The sequence below is a fragment of the Prionailurus viverrinus genome, chromosome X (genome assembly GCF_022837055.1).
Source record: "Prionailurus viverrinus isolate Anna chromosome X, UM_Priviv_1.0, whole genome shotgun sequence".
In the NCBI taxonomy this organism is placed as follows: Eukaryota; Metazoa; Chordata; class Mammalia; order Carnivora; family Felidae; genus Prionailurus; species Prionailurus viverrinus.
Genome location: NC_062579.1, coordinates 106,148,145 through 106,160,501, shown reverse-complemented (window position 1 = coordinate 106,160,501; position 12,357 = coordinate 106,148,145). Strand labels below are relative to the sequence as shown.

Below are 12,357 nucleotides of genomic sequence, written 5' to 3'. Positions count from 1 at the left end.
GCTGACGAGCATACAAAGTATTAAGACGTAATTGGTATGGCAGTGACAGCACGAAGAAGGGAGGTGAGAAAGGAGCTTGATAGGAGCAAAGTTTTGTCTAATATTGAAATTAAGCTGGGATTCATCCGAACTAGATTGGTGTAAATTGGGACACTAATTGTAATCTGTAAGGTAACCACTAAGAGAATAACTCAAAAAAAAAATGGTCAAATAGATGACAAGGGAACAGAAATGGCACCGCAGAAAATATCTATGCAACGGAACAGAAGACAAAGATCGCAAAGAGGTACGTGCACGCCTATGTTCGTCGCAGCGTTATTCACAATGTGCTCAAGGCCCGGTAACTAGGAGGAGGTAGAATTGGGAAATGAACCACTCTATACGTTTGCAGTATAGGGTACGTGTGCGTGCGTGCACACGCGCGTGTGTGTGTCCGACTCTAAAGCCTGTGCCGTCAGCTTCTAGCACTACCTCTCCCCTTTAATATATGGTTCTGAGTTGGTGTTACTGTTGTTCATAATGAAATTACTTAAAAATAGGTAACACGTGCATATGGTACATGATGCAAAAAGGTGGGGGAAAAAAGAGCGAAAAGTAAATCTAATACAAATAGTCTCCTTCACACTCCTGTCCCCCAGCCCCCCCGAAAACCCACCCCAGGACACAACCACTGTTCCCAGTTGCTTTTCAAATCAAAAACATTTTTTTTTTTTACTTTGACAAAACTGTGTCTTGACACCGCATCATCGCAAAGTCCATGTAAACCTGAGCCATGTAATTATGGATTTCTACTCGAATTTTTGAATTTCTCTGTGTAAAACATGCTTCACAATCAATCTCATGGAAAACATGATGAAGGGGCGCCTGGGTGGCGCAGTCGGTTAAGCGTCCGACTTCCGCCAGGTCACGATCTCGCGGTCCGTGAGTTCGAGCCCCACGTCGGGCTCTGGGCTGATGGCTCAGAGCCTGGAGCCTGTTTCCGATTCTGTGTCTCCCTCTCTCTCTGCCCCTCCCCCGTTCATGCTCTGTCTCTCTCTGTCCCAAAAATAAATAAACGTTGAAAACATGATGAAAACAGTTCATAGCGCATTGGGAATGCTAATGCTTTTCTCAGACATTGATTGTTCAATTTGGCTCATCAAGCTTAGCGAAATGATATATTCTAATTCTTTTACATTTTCTTTTTTTTTAATTTTTTTAACGTTTTTATTTATTTTTGAGACAGAGAGAGACAGAGCATGAACAGGGGAGGGGCAGAGAGAGAGAGGGAGACACAGAATCCGAAGCAGGCTCCGAGCTGCCAGCACAGAGCTCGACGCGGGGCTCGAACTCACGGACCGTGAGATCATGACCTGAGCCGAAGTCGGACGCTTCACTGACTGAGCCCCCCGGGCGCCCCTTACATTGTTTATTTCTATGATGTAACTTCTTTTTACAGTAAGATGGAACATGTGTGATGAACGCTGGGCCATTATTAGTCCTCTTGAGCCACGAAGACAGTTTCAGAGACAATTTGTATTTAATTTCCTCTACAGTGCCTAGGATAATGCCTTAAATAGGGTAAGAACGAAAGCAAAACACAACCAAAAAGACCACGCTGGGTGTGCCGAATGAGTAACGAACTAAAGCAGAGAACAGCGGACGATTTGTGGACTGGTTCCTGCACGTGCTGCCCCTTGTAATACAACCCAGTATAATGACACTTGCACAATGGCACTTTGCTGCCAAATTTATCCAGTGTGGGATTCATTTGAGTCTTGAACTTGAAGCAACAAATAGCTGAAATATTGTCAAGGACATTGCTTTCTTACATAAATGTAATAAAGCATTCACCTCAGAGAAGACCACCCATTCTAGTTCCCTTGAAAACAGTTACAGGAAAAGCAGATGGCTCTAGTCAAGGTGGGGAGGGGGAGGGGACTGCGCTGTCCTTACTTTAAATAAGTCAAAAATTCTGAGGTTCCTGTATTTGATGTGCAAACTCGTAATGTTCAATCCTCTCAATGATCTCCTCTTTTTCCCCGGAGTTTCAAGGAAAACAAGCCACATGGAGATAAAAGGTTATGGGTCTACAGAATCTATCACTGCGTTGCCTCATTCACGGCATCATGCACAGCCCCAGAGCATTGTGAAAGCATTTTGCTCTCCCTTTGCCACCAATCAGCATATAATGTAACTGAGTTTACTATGTATAACTTTCATTATAGGACCTCTTCCACTATGGGGACATACTTCTAGCATCAAGGACATGGGAATTTTGTAACAAATAGGAACTAAAGTACATGACAATTAAGATAGAATCCACTAGTTTTTCCTTAAAAAACAAAAAAACTGGGGGGGGGGGGGGAGGTGGGGAGCCTGAGTGGTTCAGTCGTTTAAGCATCTGACTCTTGATTTCAGCTCAGGTCATGATCTCGTGGTTCGTGGGATCGAGCCCGGCATCAGGCTCCTGGCTGACAGTCCCTGCTTGGGACTGTCTCTCCCCCTCTCTCTCTGCCCCTCCCCCACGTGTGCTGTCTGTCCATCTGTCTCTCTCTCTCAAAATAAACCTTTTTTAAAAAGACCTTTCCTGGGGCGCCTGGGTGGCGCAGTCGGTTAAGCGTCCGACTTCAGCCAGGTCACGATCTCGCGGTCCCTGAGTTCGAGCCCCGCGTCAGGCTCTGGGCTGATGGCTCGGAGCCTGGAGCCTGTTTCCGATTCTGTGTCTCCCTCTCTCTCTGCCCCTCCCCCGTTCATGCTCTGTCTCTCTCTGTCCCAAAAATAAATAAACGTTGAAAAAAAAATTTTTTTTTAAAAATAAATAAAAAGACCTTTCCTTCATAACATCAAGGAAAGAATATGAGAAATGAAACGTGCTATGGACTGAGTTGTGTCCCCCTCCCCAAATTCATATATTGAAGCACTGATCCACAAGGTAATGGTATTTGGGGGTGGGGCCTTTGGGAGGTGATTAAGCTTAGATGAGGCCTTCATGATGGGATTAGTGCCTTTATGAGAGGAGACACTAGAGAGTTTACTGTCTCTGCCGGCCATGTGGGGAAACAGCAAGACTGCAGTCGTCAACGAGCTAGGAAGAGACTTCTCACCAGGACCCAACCCTGTTGGTGCCCTGATCTCCAACATTTCCGCCTCCACAACTATGAGAAATCAAATGTGTACTGTTTTGTTTCAGCCCCTTCCCCCCACTCTATGGGATTTTTTTTACATTTATTTATTTTTGAGAGACAGAGACAGCACAGGTCGGGGAGGAGCAGAGAAAGGAGGAGACACAGAATCCAAAGCAAGCTCCGGGCTCTGAGCCGGCGGCACAGAGCCCACAGAGCCGGACGCGGGGCTCGAGCTCACAAACTGAGATCATGACCTGAACCGAAGTCAGACGCCCGACCGCCTGAGCCCCCCAGGCACCCCTCCAGTCTATGGATTTTGGTAGGGCAGCCCGAGCTGACTAAGGAGATGAAACCCTAAGTGAGTCAGCACTTCATCAGCGAGGTTCTGTGGGAAGATCCCAGGACAGGATGCAGGGGGGACATTCGGTTAGATATAGCGCTCTATTACTGACATCCCACGTGACCTTGAACACTTGCTCCCCCGCTTGGCCACCAATCCCGCACGTCTGTAACTAGGGGGCTGACGGCGCTACTCACACAGCCACTGTGCGGCCCCGCCCACTCCCCCTTGGACAATGACTCTACCCCCGAACTGCAGTCACTAATGACACTGCAGTCACTAGGGGAGACGGGAAGAAAGAATCACAGAAGGCAGCGACAAGGGGACTAACACAGGTGGTGCCTAAATTGCCATTCTAATATGGTATATAATGCAAGATGTATAACTGAGATGAGCATTTATGAAACGTGCTCCAAGACGGAAGATCAAAATTCAATACAGCAGCACCCTGGCTATCTCTTTGCACTCAAGGCTACGCTGTACAAAGAGAGAATGCTGCCGCTACAGAAAACTCCTCTCCCTTCGACCCTTCATTATCGCCTACGATGATTTCTCCAAGACGAAGTCTAAGGAAGAGTGTAATTGCATAGAGAACGGAGAACGTGCAATGCTCACCCAGGACATAATAGTGCCGTCAGCAAAAAGTTTGTCTTCCATTTAACACCTTTAAGTGCTGAGGAAGGAAAAAACAGAAGAGTTACTGTCGCAACTTGATTCAGTCCACTTTAGACCTACTTTATAACCAGGACACAAGTACCTTTGGATGGGTCGGCTAAAATGCCCCATGCGATTCTCAAATGTTGTGTTTTACGGCCTTTTAATTTCTACACTGAACGCATGAACTTACTGGAATGAGAGCAGATGTAATGCTTACTCTTATACATTCTTGCAGACACATATCCGGCAGGGGTTCCCAGAAGGACCCAGAGCACAACGGCACAGGTCATTAAAGCACCTCGGTTGGAGGGGGATAGAAAACCAAGGCAGGCCAGAACTAAAGGCACAAAAAAGAAATATCAAACCAGTTACGATCATAGCCTCAGAAGCACACAAGACTTTGTAATAAATTAAAGACCCACTGATTAAGACATATTATGTGTAACAGCACACAAGGATATTCTGTCATGTGAGATCTTAAGTGACACTGTGAATGAATGTTATTCACTTAACTAATGACAATTGTGTCTTAATGAAAAGTTGTGATTTTCAAGGCAAGGCAAGTGAAGTTCAGTTTCCAAGTTGGATCTAGTCTTTACCTCACCATTTAAATCAAAATTAAATAAACAATCCCCCCTACTCTAGTATCATTCCGTAAACAGAAAATCATTTTCCCACAAAAATTTCCTTCTGCTTCCTTGTATTCAAGGGGAAAAATAAAAAAAAAAATCAAAGCAGTGGGGCACCTGGGTGGCTCAGTCGGTTAAGCATCCGACTTTGGCTCAGGTCATGATCTCATAGTTTATGAGTTCGAGTCCCATGTCAGGCTCTGTGCTGACAGCTCAGAGCCTGGAGCCTGCCTCAGATTTTGTGTCTCCCTCTCTCTCTCTGCCCCTCCCCTGTTCTCTCTCTCTCTCTCTCAAAAATAAACATTAAAAAAATTTTTTTTAATCAAAGCGAGACTTGGTCTCAGGAAAATACAATCTTGAAAGCTGAATTTTGAAGTTAGCACTGACATCTGAAACACCTAACAAGCCTTTTTTTTTTTTTTTTTTTACAGCAGCCTTGTTTATGAAAATCACCACTCTGGCCATCAAAAACTGACAGGCTCCATTTTTACTTTATACATGAAGGCAGCCAGGGTTCAACAGCCATTGTGAGCCTCCTAAAGATGCCATTCTGTTTATACGTTTAAAGACCAGCACTTAGGCTTGCCACAGCATTTCAAAATGCTAGTGTTTCATTATGAATTCCCTTAGTCCACTTAAAATATGATTCTACCCACATGCTGATTTTCAAGAAAGCTTCTCTTTTGCAAAGCAAGGACTTTGTGTATTGGACAGCGCGATAAATTATTCACAACTGAAGAAGCCATGAAAGGTCCCGGAGACAGGAATGTATTCAGACTCCTATCCTTAATTTGAGAAGATAGAATTGTAAGTACCATAAAACATACATTTTCTTCAACTTTAGGGTATTTTCAAAGCCCTTTTGTACACGTGGATCAAAATTTAACATACGGCAACAGTTCACTAAGAATGTTTAAGATGACGCATATCGATCTGAGCCTACTTACGTAAGGTGATAAACGTCATGATCAAAACTTGTGTTCCTTGGCCCAGGAAAACTGACAGCAACATTCTACTCCTTGGTGGTCTGAATACATCCCCATGAAGCAGCTTCCAACCAAAGTCCTCCTGGGCATCTTCCTGCATATGAGAAAATCTTTGGTAAACACACTGTGGCAGAAAGTTACCAGAACTCTCAAAGTTAGACGGAAATGAATTTTCCTCTAAAGACAGACTAACTGGAAGCCAATGGCTCATTCTGGATACAGCAGCCCTCTGGAAGGTAGGTGATCCTGCCATCCAAATGAGGCACTCCCTTACTCTAGGTTTTGCATTAGAGGGAATGTGTTCTTCATATAAGGAACACACCTGGCTAAATTGCATGAAGAAAGTGAAATGATTTAATATACAGAGGGAATTCGGCCAATTTTTATAGAAATTTAAAATTCGGGGCACCTGCGTGGCTCACTTGGTTGAGCGTCTGACTTCGGCTCAGGTCATGATCTCATGGTGTCTGAGTTCGAGCCCCGCATCGGGCTCTGTGCTGTTAGTGTGGAGCCCGCTTCAGATCCTCTGTTCCCCCTCTCTCTGATCCCACCCCCGCTTGCACTCTCTTTGTCAAAAATAAGTAAACCTTAAAAAGAAAAGAAAAACAAAGGATTCTCTTTTTTAAAAAAAAAAAAGAAATCTAAAATTCACCAATACACAGATGATTATAAGAGTCAAAACAGTATAAATGAGCTAAAACTAAATTTAACCTCAAAAAAATTTTGTGAAAAAAAAAGAGGGGTGCCTGGGTGGATCAATCGGTTAAGCGTCTGACTTCGGCTCAGGTCATGATCTCACAGTTTGTGAGTTCAGGCCCCGCATCGGGCTCTGTGCTGACAGCTCAGAGCCTGGGGCCTGCTTCCGATTTTGTGTCTCCCTCTCTCTCTGCCCCTCCCCCACTCACACTCTGTGTCTCACTCTGTCTCTCAAAAAATGAATAAATGTTAAAAAAGATTTTTTTAACTAAATTTAACCCAAATGATAACATTTTGCAATGTTTGATACATTTATCTCATACTCCAAATTAATGGAAACATTAAATAATACTTTAAAAGTTCAGAAACATATAAAAAGGAATAGAACCAGAGTGGGTAACAAATACCTCTCTCATAAACTGACTTGTACTTTTACAGAGCATACCCAACTCTATACTTTCTGATAGAACCTACCCAACTCTATACTTTCTGATTTGGTATAATAGGCTAAATTGCTAGATGTCGAAATGTGCTGTATTCGAGGTATTATATGCCCTAAGTAAAAATATAACATTGACAAGTGGACATAGTCATTCAAATATTTGCTGAATCAAATATGTGCATTTTTACTTACAGAAGAACTCATCTCATTGTATCTGATAATATCTCTATGAAGAGTCCTCAGTATAATTATAGCCACCATGCCAGATAAGAAGAGAATGATAACAAAGGAATTCATAATACTAGAAAATTTAAAGAAGAAAAAAGAGAAGTTAAACGTCAAGTTCCTTATTTAAACAGTGAGAAGAAAATGTGGGTACATATAAAAGAAAGGCATTCAGGGGCGCCTGGGTGGCTCGGTCGGTTAAGCATCCGACTTCGGCTCAGGTCATGATCTCATGGTCCGTGAGTTCGAGCCCCGCGTCGGGCTCTGTGCTGACAGCTCAGAGCCTGGAGCCTGTTTCAGATTCTGTGTCTCCCTCTCTCCCTGCCCCTCCCCTGTTCATGCTCTGTCTCTCTCTGTCTCAAAAATAAATAAACGTTAAAAAAAATTTTTTTAAATAAAAAATAAAAAAAAAAAATAAAAGAAAGGCATTCAAATTTTCATCATGTTGATCACTTTTCCAAGGTTAGACTTAGATCAAAAGCTGAATACATCAGTATATTAAGTGAACTTAATATATTATAATACACAATATATTGATATTATGTATTAATACACATAATCCACAAAACTGTATTACAAATAAAGCAATATAGGGGCGCCTGGGTGGCTCAGTCTGTTAAGTCCGACTTCAGCTCAGGTCATGATCTCACGGTTCGTGAAGTCAAGCCCCACATCGGGCTCTGTGCTGACAGCTCGGAACCTTCTTCGGATTCTGTGCCTCCCTCTCTCTCTGCCCCTCCCCCGCTCATGCTCTGTCTCTCTCTGTCTCAAAAATAAACACTAAAAAGAAACAAAACAAAACCAAATAAAGCAATATAAGCAACATTATTCTTAAGGTGATTTTAGAATTTTTTAAGGGTACATTCCCAAAAAGAAGCAAGAAGAATTAAATAAGATCAATTAACAGAAACTCAATTCCAGAGCATGGAACTGAGAATGAAAGTCCAGGAATCAAGGTTGAACTAATGGCTGACTGACTTCTTAACTGATAGACCAAGGTTGTGGTCTTTTTATGAGCTTCAGGGTAATGACCCCATGGTCACTGTACTTCCCAGCTCTTACTGTTTCTAAAATTTAAACTTCAAAATTATTCCCAAATCAAAACCAATCCCTTCTGCCATCCCACCACCCAGCCAAACCCGAACACATCAACAAAGCTTCACCAGAATCTGAAAAGACCAACACTGTTCTAGAAAGATGCCAATAAGGAGGAGCCTGGGTGGCTCAGTCAGTTAAGCATCTGACTTTCCCTCAGGTCATGATCTCACAGTCCGTGAGTTTGAGCCCCACATCAGGCTCTCTACTGTCAGCACGGAGCCCATTTCAGATCCTCTGTCTCCCTCCCTCTCTCTCTGCCCCTCCCCCGCTTGTACTCTCCCTGTCTCGCAAAAATACATTTAAAAAAAGATGCCAATAAGATGATTGATGTCTATGGTTGCCAGAGAGGAGGTAGTATGGGGGGATGGGCAAAATAGATGAAGGAGATTAAGAGGTGCAAAGTTCCAGTTATAAAACAAATAAGTCACTTGTGGCTGCCAAAGGGGAGGGGGTGTGGGGGGATGGGCAAATGAGTGCAGGGGGTGGGAGGTACGGCCTTCCAGCTATGGAATGAATAAGTCACAGGGATAAAAGGTACAGCATAGGAGGGGCGCCTGGGTGGCTCAGTCGGTTGAGCGTCCGACTTCAGCCCAGGTCATGGTCTCACGGTTCGTGAGTTCCAGCCCTGAGCCAGGCTCTGTGCTGACAGCGCAGAGCCTGCTTGGGATTCTCTGTCTCCCACTCTCTCAACTGCTCCCCTGCTTGCGTGTGCACACTCTCATGCTGAAAATAAATAAATTTTGTACATTTATTCATTTTTGAGAGACAGAGAGAGAGAGCATGAGTGGGGAAGGAGCAGAGAGAGAGAGGGAGACATAGAATCCGAAGCAAGCTCCAGCCTCTGAGCTGTCAGCACAGAGCCCGACGTGGGGCTTGAACCCACAGACCACGAGACCATGACCTGAGCTGAAGTCGGACGCTTAACCGACTGAGCCACCCAGGCGTCCCTCTCAAAATAAATAAATAAATAAATAAAAACTTTCAGGGGCGCCTGGGTGGCTCAGTCGGCTAAGCGTCTGACTCTTGGTTTCAGCTCAAGTCATGATCTCACGGTTCGTGGGTTTGAGCCCCATGTGGGGCTCCGAGCCGACAACATGGAGTGTGCTTGAGATTTTCTCTCCCCCTCTTTCTGCCCCTCTCCTGCTCATGCTTTCTCTCTCTCCCTCAAAAATAAACATTAAAAAAATTTTAAAGATGACTGATGTCTAAAACGTCTGTTAATGTGGTAAGTGAATTAGATCATGGCTGAAACAAAGTACATTCCTTATTATGCTATAAATACGAATACTACTACAGATTAGCCCCCACAGTGTATCTGGGGGCCCTTTGGTCTCCCAATCCCTTTGGAGAAACCATTTAAATAAATTTTACCTGAGGAGACTTCTGGGGATGTGAGAAAATGGGACCTGGACAGCTGCCCAAACAGAAGACTCTGTTAAAGCTACCATATGATCATAATAATGAGGAGGAGGAGGAGGAGGAGGAGGAGGGGGGGGGGAGAGCAGGAAGACACGAAGGAATAAGTGTAGAAACACAGGAGCGGGGGGTGTTATTCTCACTTAAAAGGCAATGGGTATATAAGGAGGGTCATCACCTCAAGAGACCATACTCGGAACCACACCTTCCCTCACTTTCATTTTTACTTCCATAGTCTTCTTCCACCCCAAACTGACCTACCCCCCGACCTCCCTCAGCACTTGGCCACAGTCACGCCCAATCGTCACGTTCTCAGCTGGTTCCTCCCTCCATTTCAGGCTGAAACTTCCACCTCTGCGGTTTGGCCCTGTTGAAGGTTCCCGAGCAATCAAGCGCGTGTCCTCTGCATCCGCCCGAACATAAAGCCTCGCGGGAGCAGAGGTCCGTCTGCCTCCCTCACGCTGTCCCAGAGCCCAACGGGGCGTCCGGCCGCCTCGCAGGGACGAGGAAGCACACCAGTGGCATGAGCAGCCCCTCCCCGACACGCCTTGTCCCCCACACGGTCCTCTCTGTCACCGGCCCCGCTGAGGGAACGAAGGGCCCCTTGAGAGGTCTTGGTGTCTCACATGTAATGCCTCCACCTTCCTCTTGGCCCTCTTCCTCACACGTTCTGAACCCAGGAGCACAAGTCTCTACTGTGTTTTCCTCTCATCTCGCGCGCGGTGTCCCCTTCCGCAGTCACACCCTGCCCACTTCGCGCCCCCCCCACGCTCTTTGCAGGCTGCAAGGCACCTCTCAGACACCTCAAGCCGCTCTGCCCTTCGGCGTACGCACGCAGGCGTGTATTTAAGGCCCGTCTTCCTTTTTCTCTTTCTTTGTGCACGTGGAGAGGTGTGTGCGAGGAAGGAGAGGGGACACCAGCCACAGGGAGGAAAAGGTGTCACTCAAGATCATCTCCGGTAACAAAAACACATAGGTATAGAGATCTCACCACTCATGGGTTCGAGCCCCGCGGCCGGCTCCTCGCTTTCAGCCCCAAATTTTCTCTCTCTGCTTCTCTCCCTCTCTCTCTCTCTGCCCCTCCCCTGCTCTCTCTCTTAAACTTTAAGATATAGATATAGATATACATATATAAGATATAACATATATATATGATATATATATGTATATTTAATACAAATATATATTTACATTTCTCCTACTGAAGCTACCTACTCTTTGTTTTATAAAGTACTCACCTGGGGGGGGGGGGCGCCTGGGTGGCTCAGTGGGTTAAGCGTCCGACTTTGGATCAGGTCATGATCTCACGGCTCATGAGTTTGAGCCCCGCGTTGGTCTCTGTGCTGACAGCTCAAAGCCTGCAGCCTGCTTCAGATTCTGCCTCTGTCTCTCTGTCCCTCCCCTACTCACTCTCTGTCTCTCTGTCTCTCTCTCTCAAAAATAAACATTTATAAATAAATAAATAAATAAATAAATAAATAAATAAATAAATAAATAAATAAATAAAATAAAGTAGTTACCTAGAAGCACCTGGCTGGCTCAGTCAGAAGAGCATGCGACCCTTGACCTCAGCATGCTGAGTTCGAGCCCCATGTTGGGCAGAGGTTACTAAAGAAAATAAACTTAAAAATAAAAACTAAAAATAAAGAACTTACCTCAACCACTGAATGTTGGTATGAGGCATGGAATCCAAAATGTAGTCCCACCTAGATGCCCACTTGATGCTTTTGTTTTCCTAACAAACAAAAATATACAGTTATATGACCAAACTTCTAGTGACTTTTGCTGGTTATAATCCGAAAACAGACAGAAAGTTATTCTGCATATATTTTCGCCTTTTCTTTACTACTAACTTCCTGGAATAGTAAGATGTGTCCTGACATTTTTATCTTATTTTTATTAAGTGATATTCTTCTTCATTTCAGGAAGAAACTACGAAGAAAGTACTTGTAGCTTGCCACTGTTCACCAGAAATAGCACCTTTAAAAAAAAACAGACTCAGTATTTATTTGTTTGTTTACTTATTTATGTAATCTCTATACCCAACATGGGGTTCGAACTCACCACCCCCAGATCAAGAGTCGCATGCTCTTCTGACTGAGCCAGCCAGGTGCCCCTACATTTTTATATGTTAAGTATTTTGAGATGTCGTAGCAACAAGTTTATAAAAGATGCTTTGTTTGTAAGGTTTGTAGTTTTCAATATTGAATAAACCATAAGAAAAAACAATGACTGGGGTGCTTGGGTGGCTCAGTCAGTTAAGCATTCGGCTCTTAATTTTGGCTCAGGTCATGATCTCACGGTTTGTGGGATCAAGCGTGGAGTCAGGCTCTGTGTTCACAGCGTGCGGCCTGCTTAGGATTCTCTCTGTCCTTTTCTCTCTTCCCCTCTCCCTCTTCTCTCTGCCCCAGCCCTGTTCTCTCTCTCTCTCTCTCTCTCTCTCTCTCTCTCTCTCTCAAAATAAATAAATAAACTTAAAAAAAAGAAAGAAAATACAATTACCAATCAAGCTGTTTCTGTGACATGTGATCAACCTCAAACTGTCAGTAGCTTTCTTACAAAATATCCCCAATAGATGAAGTTCGGAACTGGGAATCCCCAATAAACACACCATTAATACAGTGTAATCACCGCTCAAATCAATAACATGCTTTTAGCAAAAGGAAAATGCTGGTACAAATTGACTAAGTAATGTTTGAAATGACTTATTATTTAAAACTGGGTGTTAGGTGTTTTTCCTACTTTTTTCTTAAGTAGGCTC

At 44.2% G+C, this 12,357-nt stretch overlaps 1 protein-coding gene across 3 annotated transcripts in view; it reads right to left on the bottom strand.

Annotated features, from left to right (window-relative positions):
- The window catches only part of LOC125156855 (transmembrane 9 superfamily member 2-like), an 86,384-nt gene that overhangs the window by 25,955 nt on the left and 48,072 nt on the right, over positions 1-12,357 (bottom strand). For all 3 annotated transcript variants that reach the window (XM_047843035.1, XM_047843036.1, XM_047843034.1), the window contains exons 8-12: positions 11,252-11,331; positions 7,050-7,158; positions 5,681-5,813; positions 4,322-4,441; positions 4,063-4,120 (exon numbers count right to left, since the gene is read on the bottom strand). In XM_047843035.1, the coding sequence (XP_047698991.1) occupies positions 4,063-4,120; positions 4,322-4,441; positions 5,681-5,813; positions 7,050-7,158; positions 11,252-11,331 (500 nt within the window). The remainder of the gene's footprint in view (positions 1-4,062; positions 4,121-4,321; positions 4,442-5,680; positions 5,814-7,049; positions 7,159-11,251; positions 11,332-12,357) is intronic.